The sequence below is a fragment of the Chelonia mydas genome, chromosome 7 (genome assembly GCF_015237465.2).
Source record: "Chelonia mydas isolate rCheMyd1 chromosome 7, rCheMyd1.pri.v2, whole genome shotgun sequence".
Classification (NCBI taxonomy): Eukaryota; Metazoa; Chordata; order Testudines; family Cheloniidae; genus Chelonia; species Chelonia mydas.
The window spans coordinates 40678997-40704424 of NC_057853.1; the positions used below are offsets into that span (position 1 = coordinate 40678997).

Genomic DNA, 25428 nt, shown 5'->3' on the forward strand with positions numbered 1-25428 from the left:
TTACTTTTTGTAGTGACCCATCCGTTCCCAGTCTTTATTCAGGCCTAATTTGATGGTGTCCAGTTTGCAAATTAATTCCAGTTCTGCAGTTTCTTGTTGGAGTCTGTTTTCGAAGTTTTTTTGTTGAAGAATAGTCACTTTTAGATCAGAAATCGAGTGACCAGAGAGATTGAAGTGTTCTCCAACTGGTTATGAAAGCTTATGCTCAAATAAATTGGTTAGTCTCTAAGGTGCCACAAGTACTCCTTTTCTTTTCACTTTTAAGTCTGTTATTGAGTGTTCAGGGTGATTAAAGTGTTCTCCTACTGGTTTTTGAATGTTACAATTCTTGATGTCTGATTTGTGTCCATTTATTCTTTTGCATAGAGACTGTCCGGTTTGGCCAATGTACATGCCAGAGGGGCATTGCTGGCACATGATGGCATATGATGGCATTAGATGTGCAGGTGAACAAGCCCCTGATGGTGTGGCTGATGTGGTTAGGTCTTATGATGGTGTCCCTTGAATAGATAGCCGGACAGAGTTGGCAACGGGGTTTGTTGCAGGGATTGGTTCCTGGGTTAGTGTTTTTTTGTTGTGTGGTGTGTAGTTGCCAGTGAGTATTTGCTTCAGTTTGGGGGGCTGTCGGTAAGCGAGGACTGGCCTGTCTCCCAACATCTGTGAGAGTGAGGGATCATCCTTCAGGATAGGTTGTAGATCCTTGATAATGCTCTGGAGAGGTTTTAGTTGGGGGCTGTAGGTGACAGCTAGTGGCATTCTTCAACCTATCCTGAAGGACGAAGCATCCATGCATCGGATGAAGTGGGTTTTAGCCCATGAAAGCTTATGCCCAAATACATTTGTTTGTCTCTAAGGTGCCACAAAGACTCCTCGTTGTTTTTGCTGATACAGACTAACACAGCTACTGCTCTGAAACCAGTAACTTTGTAGTGTTTCTTCTAGGATTACATGTGGAAGGGGTAAACAAAGTCAAAGGATGAAACTGATTTATCATCTCCTGGTGGTTACACAATACATAAGCAATAGGAACCCACTGGAAAAAGTCAGAATTAATGTGATGTTAAAGCTTCGATGATCCGCGTAACAGATCATCACAGCAATGGAAAAACAGATATATTTAAAATTGGTTATTTTAAGTAAACTGAAAGATTGTGATGTTTTTGTATTAACAATACTGCCTGCATTGCTCACTGAGATTGCTTATTGAATATTATTAGAACTTTTAACATGTGCCAAAAACTTATTTTTTAGTCAATAAATGTATTGAATTTTTTTAAGTCATTGTTTACTAAGCTGTTATAATGTGGTTTCTGAATTACTGTGGTGTTTTTTGTATAATAGGAAATAACTTCAGTATCTCCAATGCTATAGTGTTGTAACACACTTTTTGAATGACCATCACAGAACATATTCATGAGTCAGAGTATTATTTTTCATAAATTACTGGAAATCTCCAACACCTTAATCAGTTGTGTCAAAGTGTTGGAGAGAAGAATATTATTCTCTCTCACACCCCACAAGGAAAAACAAAGCAAAAAAGAAAACTTAAACCTAGCCTATGACTTGGAAGTTGTGCATTCAGTAGACATGTATTATGGCTCTCCTTTACTCCTGTCTTTTAGGACCTCTTTTTTTTGTTAATTCTGTTTCTCCTCAGATTTTGAAAGTAAAACTTCAATATGTATTTAATTTATTTCCAGTATGCTATAATTAAGTGGCAGATATACAGATGGTTACCATGTGATTAAGTGATATTTAAGGGAGATGCTTTTGTAAACACATAATGCTGTGCGCATTTGAGTATAAAGAATCCTATTACAGCTTTATTGTAGATATACAATTTAGATCAAATTATGAAAATATAAATATTATGTTTAAAATTCATAGAGTTACTAAAGAAATAAGGAATGTACATATGGCAAATGTGGTGACACATGATATTTTACCAGGACAGGAATTGTCCCTTGGCTATATTTTGTCTATAAGCCAGAATAAGAACTCAACCATGCTTCCACTGAAGTCAATGGCAAAGCTCACATTAATTTTTGGAGAAGGAACTGGTTATATTTGTTAGCAAGCACTCTTTCGTTTAAAGTTTGCAGAACAATCCTCTTTGTTCAAATGAGATCACCAAGGACAGCTGGACTTGGAATAGGAATGAGCAGTAAAACTAAAGAGGACGTTTCCTCTCTGCACAGATGAGTCAGCTTTCTGGAGTAAAATATATGGTGAGAATGTAACACCTCAACTCATACTGAGCTGGCTAGTTCTACACGAAAATATTGCATTGCTTAATCTCACACTGGGACACACATGAAAACTGTGCAAGACAACCTAATAATAAAATCCATGTGCAACTTTCCTCTCTTATTTATTCATTTGTATATTGGAAACAAACATATAGTGAGGTTATTGTGACAAATCTTGCACTCCTTATTGAAGCAAACCAGAACTGGAATCAATTGACTTGAAGTTGATGAGAATTTTGGTTGAGGAAGAACTATAGAATTTGACCCTGTCATAAATATAAAGGGAAGGGTAAACACCTTTACATCCCTCCTGGCCAGAGGAAAAACCCTTTCACCTGTAAAGAGTTAAGAAGCTAAAACAACCTCGCTGGCACCTGACCAAAATGACCAATGAGGAGACAAGATACTTTCAGAGCTGGAGGGGGGGAAAACAAAGGGTTCTCTCTGTCTGTGTGTTTTTTTTTTTTTTTTTTTTTTGCCGGGACCAGAGCAGGAATGCAGGTCAGAACTCCTGTAAAGAGTTAATAAGCAATCTAGTTAGATATGCATTAGATTCTGTTTTGTTTAAATAGCTAATAAAATAAGTTGTGCTGAATGGAATGTATATTCCTGTTTTTGTGTCTTTTTGTAACTTAAGGTTTTGCCTAGAGGGATTCTCTATGTTTTGAATCTGATTACCCTGTAAGGTATTTACCATCCTGATTTTACAGAGGTGATTCTTTTACTTTTTCTTTAATTAAAATTCTTCTTTTAAGAACCTGCTTACTTTTTCATTGTTCTTAAGATCCAAGGGTTTGGGTCTGTGTTCACCTATGCAAATTGGTGAGGATATTTATCAAGCCTTCCCCAGAAAAGGGGGTGTAGGACTTGGGGGAATTTTGAGGGGAAAGACGTTTCCAAGTGGGCCCTTTCCCTGTTATATTTGTTCGATGCTTGGTGGTGGCAGCAATAAGGTCCAGGGACGAAAGGTAAAATAGTTTGTACCTTGGGGAAGTTTTAACCTAAGCTGGTAAAAATAAACTTAGGGGGGTTTTCATGCAGGTCCCCACATCTGTACCCTAGAGTTCAGAGTGGAGAAGGAACCTTGACAGATCCATTATGGAGACCACCCACATACACTCTGGGGAAACTGAGACCCAGGTGATGCTTCCCCTTCCCCACCTTACCCCTAATGCCTACCATGTGGCCTTGAGGAAAAACTGCAGAAAGGAACCAGACAGACACTCCAGGTGATAGGCACATGTATGAGTTTGTTTTTATTTCTCAATCCTTCCTATAAGCAACAGATTGTGATCCCACAGCCACAGTATGATGACTTCACATCAGATAGACAAACTAACTTGTATTGGAAAACAGTTCTTAATCAAACCCAGCTATTGTCTAAATAAATAAATAAACTGGCAAAATAAACTGCTTTTGTTGTAAACTCTTTTCCACGGTTACCATAGGATCATAATCTGTCTTCAGATAGAAGGTACAATTTTCTCTTTTTTTAAGGGAAACATGAATAGAGTAAAGATCTGAAAACTCACAATTGTCAAATTTATAATAAGTTATTTGATTAGCTTCTGTCCATTCCCCTGAACCCTCAGGGGCTTTGTAACTTGAGTGAAGTTTATTGTGAGATGTTCTTTGAATCTGTTTAAACATGGATTCAAAATCTTTATTATGTAATGTACATAATACAATTCAGCAGCAGAACTTCTTTGCTTAGGCAAAGTATTTTTATGTAAACTATGTTTATTTTAAGATGTAATTATTGAGTGGTAAAGTTTCATAAATCCATATTATTTTGCAGTATTTGTGCACTCTGTAATTTAGTTGAAAGGCAAAAAATGCATTGGCTTGTATCCTGATTTTCAATTCCTCTTTCATTCTACAAAATTAGAAAATTTATGATTGTTTACAATCTTATTTGGGCCTCAAACTTTTAATAATATACTTTTTTTAATAATTTTAATATGTTTGGATTTAACTTGAGCCATCACATACAACATTTTAGTCACATTTTAGTTTTGTTAATGGGTAAATACGAAACATATGTATTTTATAGCATGTGAACATACAGTTTGTAAGATAAGTCTGTCTGCTGACTGCTGTCCTGTCTCTGGGTCTATCTAAGTATACCCCCCAAAGACAACAAGCCCCAAGCTTTCACTGCTCTGCGAGTGGAATTGCATGATTCTCCCACTCCTTGACTAGGCCCTGAATTACTCCTTGACTAGGCCCTTTGTGTATCAACTGTGATTATCTCAGCAGGCCTGACTTAGGTTCAGTACCTGCAGCTCTACCCTCTGGGAGCTGTGACCAGTGGTATATACAGAGGGACCATGCAGCCTTTACAAAACACAATATTATTTATTCCTAACAGTAGGAACATTGCATAGTTGAAGAGAACAAGGATTTTAAAACAATAGAATGATTGACACGCAGGCCTATCCACCTATAGCTTACTCAATGTTAGCCCAGCTTCTTCTGACTCCCTCTACAGACTTTCTATGTATATCGGCCTGTTTCCCGCCACAGACCCTTGACAACTGACACCCCTCTCCCCCACTTTATCCCCTGAGAGGAACTTTTTAAATGTCCTTTTGCTCTTAGGCCCCCAGCCCAGGCGAAATAAGCCTTTTAACTTTGCTGGAACCAGGCAGGTAGACACTTCCCTGTTCCCTTAAGGGCCCTTGCAGTGTTTTCCCCAGAGGTATCTGGTCTCTTGTCAATGTTTTATTTTCTGCTTGTTTTTCCTAATAGCCCCTTTTGGCTGAATGATGGAAACTTCTGTTACAGCAATTTGACATCATATATACATACATAATATTCACAAATTAATATAGAGATGGCTCACAGCCATAGGCTGTGGGCTGTAATGCTAAAGTCAGTTATCAGTGTGCGCTTTCATTATAAACTAAATTTTCATTATTAACTTGAAAAAAATATCTTATTTGACTGAAACTTCCTAATGTTCATGTTATGAGCCAAAGAGCAAAGCCACTTCTGTATAGTTGTGAGCAAACCAAGTGCTTTGGATTCTGATGCTTTTATGTAAAATGAATTTGTAAAACATAATCAAGTCAGGCATGAAGACCATTAGGACCACTGCTTTTTGCTGTTTTGAAACAAATGTCTTTTACATAATCCAGGAAATGATTTTTTTAAACTTTATGATCATATTTTACTAGACAAATATGCTTATACTTTAAAATCAAGAAAGCCTTGATCATTGGGGAAAATAATGTTTAAAGAAAGAATCTGAGGTTTCTCATCAAGGCCCCAGTCCTGCACATGCTTAAATTTGTGCACATGAATAGTGCCTTTGGTTGCAGTCTGGAAAGAAAAAGAACCAAGAAGAAAAAGACGGGAGAGGAAAGGGGCTCAAGAGATAGAGGTCTTAAAAGTAAAGTAAGTACGAAGTGGGGAGAGAATTGATTTATTTTATTTTGAGTGGAGGGGTGAGGGTAGTAGATAATATGATGAAGAAAGTGGACCCTAATCTGAGAATAGGCTGTGATGAAAATAGACCTTGAAGGAACAATATGGATAGAAAGGGGACAGAAGGAGAAGGGTAAAAAGGAAACCACCTGAGAGAGATAGTATCTTGTTAATATTTCTTGATTTAATTATGGTTAGTCATTTGCATAAAATAAAATAAATTATTGAAGGCTTTGGCCTGGGATTGGTGACTGACACTTTTTGGGGTGCCCAGGACTGTGTCACCTTGTTGCTGCCTTGCTTCCAGTGAGAAGAGGACTTGCAGGTGCTTAACTGGGTTTCAGCCCACTGACACCTCCAGTTTCTTAAATACCTAAACAATCTCCTCAGGGATCTGCCAGCCCTTACTGTGCCTTCCAGGTTAACAGTAGATGCACTTGAGCCCCCTTGAAGCATTCCCAGGCAGTGTCCAGTCCTTAGCCGTTGGACGCTCATAGAAATTACCGGTTAAGCTGTCATCCAAAGGAACAGTGCACACACCAGCTTGTTTGATTCAGCTGCAAATGTTTCAAGCCTCCCTCCTCCATCCCAGAGGCTATCTCAGATAAGGCAGCGAAAAAAACGCACGCTCAATGACATGTTCTCTGAGCTCATGCAGTCGTCCGGCACTGACAGAGCTGTATGGAGGGACACAATAGCAGAATACAGGACAGTGGCCGATGAACTTGAGGAAAGGTGGTGGCAAGAAGATCAGAGGAGGCATGAGGAAACACTGGGGATACTGCGGGATCAAACGGACATGCTCTGGCATTTGATGGAAGTTCATGAACGGCAGCAGGATCACAGACTGCCGCTGCAGCCCCTGCTTAACCACCCTCCCTCCTCCCCAAGTTCCATAGCCTCCTCACCCAGATGCCCAAGAACGCGGGGTGGGAGGCTCCGGGCACCCAACCACTCCACCCCAGTGGACAGCCCAAGCAACAGAAGGCTGGCATTCAACAAGTTTTAAAGTGGCCTTTTCCTTCCCTCCTACCCTCCCCCGACACCCCACCCGGGCTACCTTGTGAGTTATCTCCCTATTTTTATAATCAATTAATAAAGAATACATGTTTTTTAAACAATAGTGACTTTATTTCCTTTGCAAGCAAGCTGTGATCCAAGGCAGGAGGGCGGATGGCTTACAGGGAATTAGAGTCAACCAAGGGGGTGGGTTTTCATCAAGGAGAAACAAACAGAAGTGTCACACAGTACCCTGGCCAGTCATGAAACTGGTTTTCAAAGCTTCTCTGATGCGCACCACTTCCTGCTGTGCTCTTCTAACTGACCTGGTGTCTGGCTGCGCGTATTCAGCGGCCAGGCGATTTGCATCAATCTCCCACCCCGCCATAAACGTCTCCCCCTTACTCTCACAGAGATTGTGGAGCACACAGCAAGCAGCAATAACAAGGGGAATATTGGTTTCGCTGAGGTCTGAGTGAGTCAGTAGACTGTGCCAGCAACCCTTTAAACGTCCAAATGCACATTCTACCACCATTCTGCACTTGCTCAGCCTGTAGTTGAACAGCTCCTGACTACTGTCCAGGGTACCTGTGTACGGCTTCATGAGCCAGGGCATTAAGGGGTAGGCTGGGTCTCCAAGGATAATTATAGGCATTTCAACATCCCCAACAGTTATTTTCTGGTCTGGGAAGTAAGTCCCTTCCTGCAGCCGTTTAAACAGACCAGAGTTCCTGAAGACGCGAGCATCATGAACCTTTCCCGGCCATCCCACGTTGATGTTGGTGAAACGTCCCTTGTGATACACCAGTGCTTGCAGCACCATTGAAAAGTACCCCTTGCGGTTTATGTACTGGCTGCCCTGGTGGTCTGGTCCCAAGATAGGGATATGCGTTCTGTCTATAGCCCCACCACAGTTAGGGAATCCCGTTGCAGCAAAGCTATCTACTATGACCTGCACATTTCCCAGAGTCACTACCTTTCATAGCAGCAGCTCAGTGATTGCGTTGGCTACTTGCATCACAGCAACCCCCACGGTAGATTTTCCCACTCCAAATTGATTCCCGACTGACCGGTACCTGTCTGGCATTGCAAGCTTCCACAGGGCTATTGCCACTTGCTTCTGAACTGTGAGGGCTGCTCTCATCTTGGTATTCTTGCGCTTCAGGGCAGGGGAAAGCAAGTCACAAAGTTCCATGAAAGTGCCCTTATGCATGCGAAAGTTTCGGAGCTACTGGGAATCATCCCAGACCTGCAACACTCTGCGGTCCCACCACTCTGTGCTTTTTTCCCGGGCCCAGAATCGGCGTTCCACGGCATGAGCCTGCCCCATTAACCCCATGATCTCCAAATTGTGGGGGGATGCGGTTTTAGAGAAAAGTATGTTCATGTCCTCATCACCGCGCTGCCGTCACCTCCATGCCTGGTTTTTCAGGTGCTGGTTCTGCATACACTGCACGATAATGCACAAGGTGTTTACAATGGTCATAACTGCTGTGGTGAGCTGAACAGGCTCCATGCTTGCTGTGCTATGGCATCTGCTCCTGCTCGGGCAATCCAGGGAAAAGGGTGCGAAACAATTGTTGCTGTTGCTCTGGCGGAGGGAGGGGCGACTGACAACATGGCTTACAGGGAATTAAAATCAGCAAAGGGGGTGGCTTTGCGAGAAACAGAATGGCCCCCTCAAGGATAGAACTCAAAACTGGGTTTAGCAGGCCGTTGATTTCACGGAGGGAGGGAGGAGAAAATGAATACAAAACAAATCTGGTCTACTTCTTGTTTTGATTCACTTCATCTATCTTTATACATCTTGCTGGCAGGAGACTGTGCAGTACGACCGCTAGCCATCGTCATCACCTGGGTGCTCGGCAGAAGACGGTGCAGTATGACCACTGGCCATCGTCTTTTGCTGGCTGCAGATTAAAAGACACTGCACTGCCGGTAGGACTGAATCGCCATGAGACAAAACTTAAAAGGCAAATGACCTGGCTGAGTCACTCCCATGTTTGCCCAGGTGCCCCTGACCTCATCGAGGTCGGTTAAAAGAGCACCCTGGACTACGTCGACGACGGCTACCAGTCATACTGCACTGTCTGCTGTCAAAAGGCAATAAACTGTTGCTGTGTAGCAATGCAGTACCGCGTCTGCCAGCACCCAGGAGACATACGGTGATGGTTAGCTGAGCGGGCTCCATGCTTGCCGTGGTATGGCATCTGTACAGGTAACTCAGGAAAAAAGGCGCAAAACGATTGTTTGCCCTTGCTTTCACGGAGGGAGGGAGGGAGGGAAGGGGGAGCCAGCGATATGTACCCAGAACCACCCGCGACAATGTTTTAGCCCCATCAGGCACTGGGATTTCTACCCAGAATTCAAATGAGTGGTGGAGACTGTGGGAACTGTGGGATATCTACCCACAGTGCAACGCTCCGGAAGTCAAGGGTTGCCTCTGTACTGTGGACACACTTCGCCGACTACATGCACTTAGAGCATTTGTGTGGGGACACACACAATTGACTGTATAAAAACGCTTTCTACATAACTGACTTCTATAAATTCGACCTAATTTCATAGTGTAGACAAGGCCTAAGTCAGGTAACAAGTGATGAACTTACATATTATCTTCTGGACACTCAGCAATATATTGATTATTTTTTCCACTTTCCAGAGTAGCAAACAGATAGGAGTGTATATTTCTATGACTGGTTAAAGTTTATTATTCTCCAAAGTGGCTTTTGCATGTTTCCAACTGTGCAACTGAGCTCCAGGAACCTCCTGAAAAAGTATGCCCATTCAGACCACATGAGTTACCTCTCACAGAACATTAGAAATCTAGATTCTTAGGATCTGAGCCTGCTCCAATCTATCCAGTACCTTCTTTTTTTTTTCTTTTTCTTTTTTTTTTTTTTTTTAACAGAGTGAGCTGCAGGCTTAGGGACCTTTGCTTCAGGCCTAGAGAGCTTTCTGTGTTGTTAGTTTATATTGTAGTTTCAATAATTTATGTAATTTTAAAATGTTTAGATGCCACTGTGCTCTTTAAATTCCTGGATGGACTACAGCTTCAGTCCTGAGACGTTATCTCCAATAAAGATCCACAAACAAAGATTTGGTAGAGGTGATGTCCTTTGTGCCCATCTTCATTCATAGATTATGAGACCAGAAGGGATCATTAGATCATCTAGCCTGACCTCATGTATAAAAGAGGCTATAGAAGTACACCTACTTACTCCTGTATTTAGCCCAATGACTAAAGCATATCTTCCAGAAAGGCTTTCAGTCTTGGTGTGAAGACATCAAGAGATGGAGAATCCACCACTTCCCTCAATAGTTTGTCCCAGTACTTAATCACTCTCTCTGCTAAAAATGTGCCTTATTTCTAATTCTTCCAAGATTTGAATGCACCTGTCTATATCAACATGCGCCTCAAGGAACCCCATTTCCTAAATTGTTCTATCTGCAGCGCTTTTACACCTTATGCCCAAAAGAATAGGCACATTGTTCCATATGACAGAGGCCCATATGAGCGGAACCCTCAGATCTAGCCTTGGGGTTAAGAGCGCCATGCTCTTCAAGAAGTGAAGAAGCTGAAGCTTGCAGTGCCAGGCTGGCACCTTCGTTTAGTTTCATGTCAGTGGAACATTCTGTTTTAGATTCTGAGGCTGCTTCTGCATCTGAGCCTGTGCTGAGTCTCCAACATTCCCTGTTTCCCAGCAGAAACAAGCTGGTTTGGTTGTATTGTTGCTGGGGACACGTCTAGATATAATAGTTTAATTATGAAATATCTTAATTATTTTGTATTAAATATGTAATGTTCTGTGTGTTTTTAATTTAGACAGAAGTTAGGATGGAAAGAGATTATAGTTATTTATAGAGCAGGCTCTTTCATAAATGATATAGACTTCTACCAACCATTTTGGTTTCTTGAATGTCTGCCACTTGTACTGAAATATGAACACACAGCAAAACCCCATTTGATTCGAATTTTCTCATCCTTGAGAGCAGGACCGGCTCCAGGAACCAGCGAACCAAGCAATTCGGTGGCCACACCATCACTCCACCTCCGTGTTTTTTTGTTTGTTTTTTTTGCCGCTTGGGGCGGCAAAAACGCTGGAGCCGGCCCTGCTTGAGAGGCAAGAGGACCTTGTGTTGGCCAGTGATGGCCTCTTAAGACAATTAAGCAAAGGCACGGCTAGGTTTCCAGTCTCCCTTAATCAGAAGAATGGTGGCTATTATCTTTGATGTGAACAGCAAGAATCACCAGGATTTAGTTGATGCTGTGTCAGACACGCAGAAAGCGATATGGAAATTACAGCAAAACCCTTTGGGAGGAGAGATTGTACTTCATTTTCATTTTATTACAAATCTGTCTACCTATAAGGTCAGCAAATAATTACTGAATTTTAAATATTTTAAACTACTAATCTGTTTAGGATTTAAACCCTGAGTGGTGAAAGTTTTAATTAGTCTAAACACTGGAAAATAAAAAAGCAATGCAAGTTTTAAGGAGAATGCTCTGCTTTTAATCAGTTACTTTACTTGGTATTGATGAGAGAGTTCTCCTGATGCAATTACAAGGTGTGATCCACAGGAAAAGCCATGTGAACATATGCTGTTTAAGTAAAATTGCTCTTGAAGTGTATTTTATGATCAGACTAGCCTTGGAGCCTCAAAAGTCTCAAGGAAGCTTATTTTGTTTACATATTGTAAATGTGTGGGAGAGTTCTGTACAACATACATATTAGCAATAGGAGGTTGAGGATGTTAGCCCTCACAAGAACCAAACATTAAGTTCTGAGGCCTGGCCAGCACCTAAAACTTGGGTTGACCTAGGTATATCGCTCAGGGCTGTGAAAAATGTCATGCCCTATGTGACATAGTTAGGTCAACCTAACCCCCATTGTAGACCCAGCTAGGTAGACAGAAAAATTCTGCTACAACCTCTTGAGATGGTGGATTTACAAGAGCGATGAAAAAACCCTTTCCGTCTCTGTGGTGTCAACACTGCAGTGTTATAGAGGTGTAGCTGCAGCTGTGCCATTGTAGCAAGCACTTGTAATGTAGCCATACCATGAGTGTCAACATTAATTCTGAATTTATTGTGAAACTGGCCAGTAAGGATGCAAGGAGAGAAGTGGGTGAAATTTCCCACTATAATCAATTAGCTTTAGGATCTAGCCCCCATCCCCTAATTAAGTCCCCTTAGTGCCTGTCAGCATTCTAAATGGGGCTCTGTTTCTGTTATACAAGTCTGCAGGATCTTTATTTTCCGTCAACTTCTGTCACCCTAACAGTGTCTATACCTGTGCTTAGGTACGGACACCCTTGAACAACGTGGCTAGGTCAACCTGAGTTTTAGCGTGTACCTTCTTTGTAACAACACCATTAGTTAAGGAACAGTGTATCTGTCATACCTTTCAGAGCAAGACCTCAGTGTCGTTTAAATGTTCCCTGTTTGTGTTTAACATTTTCCATGTGTCTTATACTAAACAAATCCCTAAATCGACTGTATATAAAGTTGCTGACTATGTTAATTACATTTAAACTGTAACATTCATGCTTCATTTTTTATATTCTTGTTTCAGATTATTTTAATTTAAAAGGGCTTGAGGTTTAAATCTAATCCAATACTTTCCAGTGTAAAAAAAAATCGCAGTCTGTATAAATTTTCTTGTATATTCCTTTGTTTTGCTGATTCAGTAGTTCCATTAGTCTGGAAACCTTAAACTGAATGTTGTGGTACAGAGCTTGTGTAGTCAAATTTCAAATTTTGGTGCTTTGATTCTAATCTTTAATGACCACAGCAGCATTCATACCACTCAGGTTAATTGTGCACCAGGATTTCCATTATAAAACACAAAACTGTATATAAAGGGGCAACACTACATGTGTGACAGAGCTGTAACTCCTGCAGAGTTTTATATGGCAAAAAAAAAAATTGAAGTCTACCTGGCAGTTTGAATCCTCTGTTTAACAGTCACTTCTCAGCTTGTTTGAGGGAGTGAAAACATAGCTTCCTGAGTAACCACAGAGAATTACTCATCAGGTTAGGGATTTCAAAATGTTCTTGGCCTGGTATGATGATGTCAGCAGCAGCAACAATGGAATCTGGTCCCAGCACCAATCACGCATGACAACATGGTGGTCAGGCCACACCTGAGTTGTGTTGTGGCCTTTGTGTCACCCAGTCTGAGCAAGTACCCCCCTTCCGTTTGCATCTTAAAACAGTTTCTCCGGCTGATTTCTATTAGAACCTTGAAACAAACTGAACATGAATTTTTCTCAGCATTAAATTGAGAAAAATAGAGGTAGGAGGTCACATAGGCATGCTGAGAAGTACTGATCCTCCCTTGTTCCTTGGATTGCTCTGCATAAAAGGAGTGACCTGTCTCCTCTTCTGAAGCCATAAACAGAAGGTACATTCTGTTGATACAGGCAAATTTACCTTTGCTAGTACAATTTTTAGCTAATCCCTGGCTTGTGTTTGGTGGCTTGGAAACACATAAGGTGATAAACCTTTGTTCTTGATTACAGCTGTCTTTAAAGGGTAAAAGATGTGTTATAGAGTAATAAATGTCTTCCATGATATGTCAGAACAACCCTAATCACGGCAACACAATTTTATGTTTCTAGGAAGAGAATTGATTTAAACTTGTGCAATGCCCTCTGTATATTAGACAGTTTAAATAATGTAACTTGTGACAGTTGAGAATAGAAAAAATATTTTCACAAAGTAGGATGATGCCAAATGTTTTAAAACCATTGTTTTCAACCTCCGGTCTGCTGACCCCTATGATCGAATAAGGGGATGATGAAGGAAGTATCCAAAACTGTTCTCTCCCACAGAATCTGTGTTTGGTTCCAAAAATTAAATTTACTTGCATTTTACATAAACATATACTTTTTCAAATATATAGCACTTTTCTTCCAAAGATCTTAAAACACTTTATAACCATTAAATATCACAACACAGTTTGATACACTGAGGCAGAGAAATTATTTGTATAAGGGGAGTCAGTGGCTCAAGGATAGAATCCCAGAGCCTTGCCTCCCAGGTCCTTGGTCTCACCAATAGACAGCTATAGCTTATTTTAACATTTTTGAAGGCACCATCAACATAAAACTTTTTAAAACTGCTGTTATTTTTAGTAACACCAAAGATACTATTTTACTGAAAGATTGGTGAAATATTTCTATTTTCAGTTTGTTTACTTTTTGCCTTTGCATATATTTGTTTTGCCCAGTTGTTTGTGAGACAAAAAATAACAAGGAAAAAATTAAAAATATTATTAAAAATAGTAAAATGTGGTTGTAGTGCACTAAAATAGACAGGAAGTCCAAAAGACAGGTATACTACCTGCAGCCTACGTTCCCTCTAAGGTGCATATCAGCGCAGCTGTGCAGGAGGCCACCAAAGGGCACACACTTAGTTAGCAGAGCCGCGCAAGAGTGCACACTCCACTCGGATGTGGCCACAAGCAAGCCTGGAAGATGACAGTGGGCTGAGGTGCGGAATAGGAGACGACTCTCCCACCCCAGCTCTGGGGCTGCGGTAGTGGGGAGAGGCGCCTCTCCCCGGGCCCCAGCCCCAGGACTGCTGCTGCGGGGAGAGATGCTCTCCCCCGGCCCAGGTGCAGCTATGAGGAGAGAGGGCTGGGTGGAGTCCTCTCTCTACCACAGCCCTGGGGCAGCCTGCACCCCAAACCTTTCATCCCCAGCCCCACCCCAGAGCCCGCACCCCGAGCAGGAGCCCTCACCTCTGACACAACACTTGAACTCGCTGCTCCAGGCCTGAGCTCCCTCCTGCACCCTGAATCCCACCCCACACCTCAGCCTTGAGCCCCCTCTCACACTCTGAACCCCTTGGCCCGCCACACATCAGCTGCATATTGGTGCACATAACAGAACTGATTCTACACATGGATGGGAAAAAGTAGAGGGAATGTTGAACAGCTGTTATTTTTCTTTAAAAAAACAAAGTCAATAAACAACAAAAATGTAGATTTCAAGTTGATTTTGTCTTTTCAAATGTGCAGTGAAACAAGAAGCTGTGCATACTGTCATGCATCCTAGCCCTATGTGCTTTGTCTTGTCTAATAGACTTGTTGTGCTTTCAGCATCCCAGAAGTAGTAGTTTAGCATTTTATTCTGTCCTAAATGCTAAAAAAAATATTGCTTCAATATTTAGTGTTTGTGACTGATTACTTAGGGGAAATATTTCCCATTTCTTCACTTTTGTGCTCATTCCCATATCTGAGAAAATAAGCAATTTGTTCTTATTCAAGATCTTTTTGTTTTGTTTTGTAGACCCCAACACTGCCCCCAGTCCCGGATTTTCCCCAAGAAATGTATGTCTTGTACTGCCCAACCCTCTTGTAGACAGTAAAAATACTTTAAATGTGTTAGACCTTGAAGGGAATAATATGCCAGTTTATTATCTCAAATAGTTATTCAGACACTTCAATTTAAACACACTGGATTAGATAAAGCAGTAAAATAATTTTATTAACTACAAAGAGATTTTAAATGAGTACAACTAATGAGGCATAAAAGTCAGATATGGTCATAAGATGTTTACTAATGCCTAGCTTAAACTCTATTACATACAAGCAAAGTTTTTTACCACATGCTCCAGCAGATTACCAAACACTCAGGTCAGGAACCATCTCCCAGAGTCCAATGACTGCTTCCTTTGTCTCTTCATGCACAGTGAATGCAATGGGCAAGGAGAGGAGTGTGGGGGGGTGCCTTGGGATGTTTTCCCTTCTTTTTATAGTTTCTGTCCCCTTCTTGAAAAACATTTCCAGCTGAGAACCAGGATCCAAAGTGTCTATGTGGCAGATATTCCTTACTGGTGTTTTCAGCTGTTTGAATTCCCTTTGCCTTCCCTTCCTGCTTAATGACTTTGTTTACTGCTTTAATGGAAATTAAGCAGAGTACACATTCCTTTGTTTAGAACAGAATTGTTTGCCAACTTTTGTTTGGGCAGGGCTATGGGGTTTAGAACATATATTAATGTTATAACTTCACATACAATGTTGCCACACATATTATATCAGGACACTATTGACCAGTAAATTGTAAGTTTTCAAATGATACCTTACAAGGCATACTTTGTACAAAGGTTATTACAAGAGTGTGTAAGGTGTGAATACAGGGGTGTAGACTGTCACAATGTGTTAACTACTTATACTAAACAATCTCTCCCACTTTGTATTTAGCTGTGACACTCTGAGCACCTTTCCCAGACTTGAAGAAGAGCAGTGTAGATCAAAAGCTGGTCTCTTTCACCAACAGAAGTTGGTCCAATAAAAGAGAGCACCTCTCCCACCTTGTATCTGTAATATCCTGGGACCAATATGGCCACAACAACATTGCTAACAACTCTTTCTGTGGCCAGTAAAAGAGCTGCATAGCTTTGTCCCACCCACTTATCAGTTCGTTTCATCCTTTTTCCTTTGTCACATCCTACTGTCTTCTCTCTCTTTGCTCCTCCCATGGTAGTATCCTTCCCCTGCTTGAGATGCTGCACCTTTTCCCACATTAGCCTTACTTTTACATCTTTTCATGCACCTTCCTCTTTCTCTTCACATGGTATACTGCCACAACTGAAAGTAGTCGAGGTGCTCAAGCTGTTGCACACTCAATATAAACTAGAGGGAACTGGACAGGATTTAGTACTCACTCCTCACTTTGGTCCACCAGGTCCCAGATTTTTTAATCCTCTAAACATGTTGGAAAGCCTGTCTTTTTTCTCTCTAAAGGTTGTTGAGCATAGCATGGGTGAGGTGGATATATTTATGGGCAGTCCTTCACTTCTGTTGTGGTTTTAATTTACAAGATAGGCACCCAGACCACAATGATGGATGCCCATTATTATGGTTTAGAAATGTGAAAAAATAAATAAATACTTGATGAAAAGCATGCTTTTATTTTTCTTTGAGTGATGATCCCTATTGTATTCCACTGAGGGTTTACACATGCACACTATGCGTCTGGAGCCAGAGAATTTGAAAGTAGTGTCAGTTTGGTCAGCGCATGCACCATGCTCACCTCATGGTTTCGTCTGAGGTGATAAAGGGTGGGGCAGACTGACATGTCTCCAGTTCCTTCTCACCACTGCATGGGCCGGGTCAGATCTATTACTGTCCTCTTGCGTGTGATGCACCTTGAAAAGTTATATATAGTTAGTTTTATAGTATTTTTGTTGTTTTTACTGCTTTTCATAGTTTTTAGGAGTAGTATTGGGACTTTGGGGGGGTTGTTTTCTCATAAACACCCTCTTCTTTCTACCTCCGTACCACATGTGGGTACTGAACTATGCCAAAGACCCCAGGCTTTAAAATCTGTGCCTCCTGCCCACTTTCCTTCTCGGTCAGCGACGAACATCAACGCTGTCTCTACTCCTTGGGAGAAGCCAACAGTACACCCAGATGCAGTATCTGCCAGTCCGTCGCCAGTCCTTCCCCAGCCATATGCGAGAAGGTCAGGCTCTCTCCTCTGGAAGCACCTGATGGAAGTTGCCATGCGACATTTGGACCCACATCAGGGAACCTCCCCTGTACATTAGCCTCAGACAACCAGGAGTGTACCTCTGCCTACCATTTCCTAGTCTGGCACCAGCGATACCACCACTATGGAGCCCATGTTGATGGGTAAGGAAGCATACACATAAGAATAGCAGTAAGACTTCTTCCAAACCTAAGAAAGGGGATGCTCCTTCCATGAGTTCCAGACATGGGGAGGGAGTGCACTCTATAAAGCGCACAAACACAAGAAGAGGCCGCACAAGCCGCCGGATCTGCTGATACCAGGTACCAAACCGCATACACCATCAACATTGGCACCCCATAAAGTACAAGATTTGTGCACTCAGGGGAAGACCACCAATCTGATACTGGTTCCAGAGAGAGTACCCTTAACACCAGGGAGCTAGGGAAAAGTGCCAGATCCCCAGGAAGTGTTTGCCCTGGGAGAGCTGAGATCTCCACAATTTCAGGGACCTTCCACTTCTTGGGAGAGGATATCTCCCACTCAGGACATGCCACAGATGAGGCACCCCTCACCCCCTGCTCCAACGGTCTACACACTTCTACCAGCTCCGATGGTACCCCAATGGAATTGGTGTCCAAGTTTTCATCTTTGCAGGAGTTGGATGAGGGGCAGGGACTGCCCATCCCCTACTGCCACTATAGTACCCAAAGAGGCCGCCTACATCATGGCAATATCCTCCAGTCCTGCAGCCATGGAGCCACTGGTCCCCCCTGCTGTGCAGCCCACTGCAGCACCCTCTAGATCCATCATGCTGGCCCATATGGGGAGGCAGGCCCTAATACCCACCTTCAGAACCCACCGGTTCCATGAGGGAAACTTCACCTGCCTCCCCATCTCAAGCATGTTCAAGTAGATGCCCAGAGCCGATGATGGAAGAAGAGCTGCTCAGTCGAGTTCTGATGGTACCACTGGAGCAGATTCCCATCATCCCCCCCCAGATGCGGCAATGACTTTAGCGTCCTCCTCTTCCCCAAATGACTTCCACCAGTTCCAGGAGATACAGAGTGGCAAGAGAGCTTCCCCTGGAGGAGATCCAGGGCGCTCAGCATAAGCTCCTGGATAGCCTTCACTCATGAACGCCGGGTAGAGATGCTCTGCCAATCAACGATGCTATCCTCGAGCCAGCTAGAATAGTTTGGCAATGGCATACAGCAGTCATATGTACGCCTATCCCCAAGAGCTCAGAAAAACGCTACTACATACTAGCTAAGGGGTCTGAGTTTCTTTTCTCACATAACCTCCCTCCCCCAATTCACTTGTGGTCTGGGGGCAATGGAACGGTCCAAATAACACCCACACTCCACTCCATCTGATAAGGAGGGCAAGCAGTTGGATTTTGGGGGTCAAAAGGTCTTCTCCTCAGCCAGCCTTCGATTCAGGATTTCGAATGATTAGGCATTAGTTGCCAAATATGATTTCCTGAATTACAGCAAACTGGAGGAATTTGTTGAAAAACTACCACAGCAAGACCAGGCCCGATTCCAGGCAATCTTAGAGGAAGGGAAATTGGTGTCAAGGACATTGCTTCAATCAGCTGTCAGTGTGACAGATACTTTATCTTGCTCTATGGCTACGGGCAAAGTTCTGCCATGGGAATTGTGGCTCCATGCCCCTGGTTTCCCCAGGGAAGTACAAAATACCATCAAAGACCTCCCTTTTGATGAATCAGAGCTTTTAAACCAGAAAACAGGTGATTCCCTCCATACCCTCAAGGATGCAAGAGCTACACCTCGTTCCTTGGATATTTACACACCTGTGCTAAAGTGTAAATTCTACCACTTGCCATCCATACAACATTACAGGACATCCCAGTTTTTCCATCAGATGCCTTACAAACCACTATGGACGTGTCAAAAGATTCAAAGATCTCACCTTCTGGGTCCACCTTTACAGCCTTCCTCCTCCCACATGCAGCTCCCGAAGAAAAGATATTTCTTAGAAACTTTAGAGAACTGTCAACCACCTTGCCTACTGCCATACAACCATCCTACTCCCTTTGCGGGTCGTCTAGCACTCTTTTTGCCAGCTTGGAGTTGCAATAACAACAAACAAATGGGTGCTAAATGTCATCCACCATGTCTATATGGTTGAGTTCAGCATGCTACCTCATCCACAGCCCCACCCCCCATGTCTCCTCAGGGATCACTCTCATGCCAGCATTCTCACTCAAGAGGCGAACTCCTTACTACAAAGAGGAGTGATAGAGCAGGTTCCTCCAGAATATCAAGGGATGGGGTTCTATTCAACTTACTTCCTGGTACCCAAAAAGAAAGGCGAGTGGAGGCCAGTTCTGGACCTCCACCTTCTCAATCACTTCATCTGCAAGCCCAAGTTTTGTATGGTCACACTAGCAGCGATCAACCCATCATTGCAAGAAGGCAAGTGGTTTACAGCTCTTGATATGCAAGATGCCTGTTTTCACATGGACATTCATTTGGCCCACACATGGTTCCTGAGGTTCACAATCAGATCACATAATTTTCAGTACAGGGTTCTTCCATTTGGACTCAGTGCTGCTCCCCAAGTCTTTACCAGGGTTTTCTCTGTCGTGGCAGCTTACATCAGGCATTATGGGGTCCTCGTATTCCCCTATCTTGATGACTGGCTCCAGGTGGCACAATCCAGATGCAAAGCCCAAACTCCAACCTCCATGTTACCTGGCCTCCTTTCTTCCCTTGGAATCAGTATCAACATCAAAAAATCAACCTTGGAACCAACACAATCCCTAGACTTCATAGGGGCCTCCGTCCACTCGGTCATAGCATGAGCCTACCTACTGCGAGACAGGTTCCAGGCTCTGCAAGAACTCATAAACCACATAATCAACAATCCATCTGTCCCAGCCAGGACTTGACTATCCCTCCTTAGCCATATGGCCCCGTGCACATAAGTCACCATCTTCGCTGCGTCCGGATGTGGCTCCAGATGGTTTACTCACCCAAACCTCATGCTGACAGCCCCTTCCCTCAGGTACTCTTTCCCCTCCACTGGTGGACGGACCCATGCCAGGTCTGCATAGGGGTTCCCATTCTCCCCTCCTCCCTGGACAAGACGATCATCACCAATGCTTTCCTTGTAGGCTGGGGAGAGCACATGGGCAATCACATGATGTAGGGAACATGGACTCCTGGGGAATCCAGGATGCACATCATTATTCTGGAACTTCAGGCTGTAAGGAAGGTATGCCAAGCATTTCTCCCCTTCACCCGTTCCCATAATGTTCTTATTCTGTTGGACAACGTTGCCACCACTGTTTGCTACATCAACAAACAAGGGGTCACAAACTCGACTGTTCTATGTTTAGAAGCAATCAACCTCTGGCACTGGTGCATCGCCCATCATATCCTCTTATCTGCAGCATATCTCCTGGGGATTCAGAATGTGATTGCAGACTTGCTGAGCAGACAGTTTGTGATCGACCACGAGTGGGAACTCCACGATTCCATGGTGCATGACATCTTTGACCAGTGTGGACTCTGACCAGAGACCTCTTCACCTCCCCTATCAACTGCAAATGCAGCACATGCTGCTCCAGTGGGTGGTCTTTGTCTCCGCTCTCAGGGCGATACTCTCAAACTCCCCTTGTCAGACTAGATCAACTATGCCTTCCTTCCCCTCCCACTCCTACCATGAGTACTCCACAAGATCAGATGAGACAGAGCAAGTCTCATCCTGATCGCCTCCAACTGGCCCAGACAGTTCTGACTTCCCAACCTCCTTTGTATGTCTGCCCATTCCCACCTTCCCCAATCTACTGACACAGCATGATGTCAAGATCAGACATCCCAATCCACCAGCACTTAACCTCAAAGCATGGTATTTGGATGGGCATCTTCTTTAGAATGGGCGTGTAAGAAGAAAACAAAGAAAGAAGAAGTGGGACCACTAAACACTGAGGATGGAGTGGAGGTTAAGGATAATCTAGGCATGGCCCAGTATCTAAAACAAATACTTTGCCTCAGACTTTAATGAGGAGCTTAGGGGTAATGGTAGGATAACAAATGGGAATGAGGATATGGAGGTAGATATTACCACAGCCGAGGTAGAAGCCAAACTTGAACAGCTTAATGGGACTAAATCAAGGGGCCCAGATAATCTTCATTCAAGAATATTAAAGGAACTGGCACATGAAATTGCAAGCCCATTAGCAAAAAATTTTAATGAATCTGTAAATTCAGGGGTTGTACCATATGCCTGGAGAATTGCTAACATAGTTCCTATTTTTAAGAAAGGGAAAAAAGGTGATCCGGGTAACTACAGGCCTGTTAGTTTGATATCTGTAGTATGCAAGGTCTTGGAAAAAATTTTGAGGGAGAAAGTAGTTAAGGACATTGAGGTCAATGGTAATTGGGACAAAATACAACATGGTTTTACAAAAGGTAGATCATGTCAAACCAACCTGATCTCCTTCTTTAAGAAGGTAACAGATTTTTTAGACAAAGGAAACACAGTGGATCTAATTTACCTTGATTTCAGTAAGACATTTGATACGGTTCCATATGGGGAGTTATTAGCTAAATTGGAAAGGATCGGGATCAATATGAAAATTGAAGGGTGGATAAGGAACTGGTTAAAGGGGAGACTACAATGGGTCACATTGAAAGGTGAACTGTCAGGCTGGAAGGAGGTTACTAGTGGAGTTCCTCGGGGATCGGTTTGGGGACCAATCTTATTTAATCTTTTTATTACTGACCTTGGCACAAGAAGTGGGAATGTGCTAATAAATTTTGCGGATGACACAAAGCTGGGAGGTATTGCCAATACAGAGAAGGACCGGGATATCATACAAGAAGATCTGAATGACCTTGTAAACTGGAGTAATAGTAATAGGATGAAATTTAATAGTGAAAAGTACAAGGTCATGCGTTTAGGGATTAATAAAAAGAATTTTAGTTATAAACTGGGGACGCATCACTTGGAAGTAACAGAGGAGAAGGAGGACCTCAGAGTATTGGTTGATCACAGGATAACTATGAGCCGCCAATGTGACATCACTGTGAAAAAAGCTAATGCAGTCTTGGGATGCATCAGGCGAGGTGTTTCCAGTAGCGATAAGGAGGTGTTAGTACTGTTATACAAGGCACTGGTGAGACCTAATCTGGAATATTGTGTGCAGTTCTGGTCTCCCATGTTTAAGAAGGATGAATTCAAACTGGAACAGGTACAGAGAAGGGCTACTAGGATGATCCGAGGAATGATCAGTATAAAGAGCTTGGCTTGTTTAGCCTAACCAAAAGAAGGCTGAGAGGAGATATGATTGCTATCTATAAATATATCAGAGGGATAAATACCACAAGGGAGAAGAATTATTTAAGCTCAGTACCAATGTGGACACAAGAACAAATGGATATCAACTGGCCATCAGGAAGTTTAGGCTTGAAATTAGACGAAGGTTTCTAACCATCAAAGGAGTGAAGTTCTGGAACAGCCTTCCAAGGGAAGCAGTAGGGGCAAAAGACATATCTGGCTTCAAGATTAAGCTTGATAAATTTATGGAGGGGATGATATGATGGGATAGCCTAATTTTGGCAATTAATTGCTCTTCAACTATTAGCAGTAGATATGCCCAATGGCCTGTGATGGGATGTTAGATGGGATGGGATCTGAGTTACTACAGAGAATTATTTCCTGGGTGTCTGGCTGGTGAGTCTTGCCCACATGCTCAGGGTTTAGCTGATCACCATATTTGGAAGGACATTCTGTCTTTACACACCTGTTGACTGCTAGATTTTGGAAAGGCCTCATCAGAACCTTCCCACCCATACAACCCATCACTCCCCAGTAGGACCTCAACCTAGTTCTATCTGTACTAATGAAACAGCCCTTCGAACCACTGGCATCGTGCCCTATATCCCTCCTTTCCACAAAGGCCACCTTCCTTATTGCTGTCACTTTGGCGAGACAGGTCGGTGAACTTGGGACCATGATGGGTGTCTCTTTTCATGACTTTCCATACAGATAGTCTCCTTGTGCCAGCATCCCAAATTTTTTCCAAAGGTCATCACACCAGTTTTATGTTAATCAATCCATTCACTTTGTTTTCTTCCCAAAGCTGCACAACTCTGAAGAAGGATGACAACTCCACTCCCTCGATGGGACAAGACCAGTCAGGAAATCCCCCAGACTGTTTGTTAGAATAGCTAAAAGAATGAAACATCAGGCACACTGCACACACAGACTCTCCAAGTGGATTTCGGGGTGCGTTACGCTCCCTCAGTTATCTGTTCTGCCTCCGCACTCTGGGGTGTGGGCCCATTTTATGAGAGCTCAGGCTTTGAATATGGCCTCCTTCCATGATGTGACTAGATGATCATAATGGTCCCTTCTGACCTTAGTATCTACAAATCTCTGAATCTATGTACCACTCTAGGACAGGTAGAGCAGCCACAAAGAGATCAGTACACACCATTGCTACACATTATGCCTTGGTGTAGGACTCAGCGGCAGCTGCCTTCTTCAGTGCAGCTGTCCTTTGCTCAACCCTTCCATCTTCATCCCTGCATCCTCCTCTGACTTAGGTACTGCTTGTTAATCACCTTCAGTGGAATACAATAGGGACCATCCTTGAAGAGGAGGAGGTTACTTAACTATAACAGGAGGTTCTTAAAGATAGTAGTCCCTATCTGTATTCTACTTCCTGCCCTCCTTCCCCTCTGCTGCAGCTCTGCTGGATTTGCAGTGAAAAAGGATCTGGAAATGCCCTTTATCACCTTGGGTGAAACATGAAGTGAGCGAGGGTGCATGCGCAGACTAACAGACACTACTTTCAAATTCTCTGGCTCCAGACGCATGGTGCGGGGGTGTAAACCCTCAATGGAATACAGATAGGGACCACACATCACGAAGAACCTCCAGTTACAGGTAATAACCTCCTCTTTTAAGTGCAAATTTTGTCTGACTCTGGAGTATTAACGAGCTTCCCCACAAATTAAGATGTTTTAATGTTTAGGAGAGAGAATGCTTCCAGTTTTGGCCAGTCATTCTAGAAGAGAAATTCTGTTATTTACATTTTATTGTGTTGAAGCTCACATTTTAAAGTTAAGTATTAAGAAAAGATGAAACTTTAAAACATGTTTAATCAACAAATGATCTGAGTAACCAATAAGGAAATTAATCCATTTTGTTTTCTCATTCTTTTGGAGAATCACTGCTGGAAAAAAAAGGAGCTGTGATGGACATGCCACAATGCTGTCTAACAAACTGAGTATATTAATGAAGGTTTTGTTTTGTACATTTAATACACATTTTGCTCTTACATACACCTGATTTTGTCTAAACATTGTTAGAGCTTTGCAATTCACTTCAGTATAAATTTAGCACTTTTTAGTCTTTGTCTTTAATAGTTCTTAAGATCAATTGTAACTGGAAAAAAAGTTTTTTCTGAAGCCAGTTTGTGTAGTTACCACCTTTACTGCTTGGTTATATTCTTATTCCCTTTTTATTAACAGGCCAAATATCCTGATATTGTAAGACTTCCTGAAGGACCGTCTGGAGATTACCTGGTTATAAGGAGCCCTGAACTTTCTGGGTAAGACATTTCAAGATGCTTATTAATGTCTGTATTTAAGAAGAATTGAACAAAACCTGAAATTTGAGTTAATGGTCTCTAGGGCTGGAAGTAAATCCACCAATAACTGTTTTTCAGTTTCACCTTCATACACTGAAAGGTAGTTTAATCTCAGAATTACATTGTTTATTTTTTAAAGAAAAGTCACCTATCGCTCTAGTGTATACGATGGGGTTGTGTGATGCTTTTCATAGATGCAACACATACAAAAATCTTGGGAGACAAGAAGCAAATAGCATGTGGTGCAAGCTATTTCACTATGGCCTTTCTGGGGATGACAACTACATGTTGCTACTTTATAGAGCCCTTTAGAAAAATATACAACATAAAAGAGATAGACAGTAGGAGGCTCCAGTAGAATTTTAGATTTTGAATTACATTTTAAATAAATTATACTAGTATTAGACTTCATCCTGATCAGCTATAGTGGAAAACATCTCTGTTGCAATGTATGCCATTACAAATACTGTTTGTGAACCAGGGGCTGAATCTTGCTCATCTCATTGATGACAGTAATTCAATCAATGGAACAATGTCAGTAAGGTGAGCAGAATTTGGCCCCAAATCTGTATATTTAAGAGCTCTAAGAGTCAAGATAGGCCAAGGAAGCAGTTCCAAAGCTCTTTGTAGCCCAAGTTC

The 25428-nt window shown here is 42.5% G+C and overlaps 1 protein-coding gene across 2 annotated transcripts in view; it reads left to right on the forward strand.

Moving 5' to 3' along the window:
- LOC102944498 (centromere protein P) overlaps positions 1–25428 on the forward strand; it is a 316300-nt gene that overhangs the window by 284133 nt on the left and 6739 nt on the right. For both annotated transcript variants that reach the window (XM_037903533.2, XM_037903534.2), the window contains exon 7: positions 24671–24750. In XM_037903533.2, the coding sequence (XP_037759461.1) occupies positions 24671–24750 (80 nt within the window). The remainder of the gene's footprint in view (positions 1–24670; positions 24751–25428) is intronic.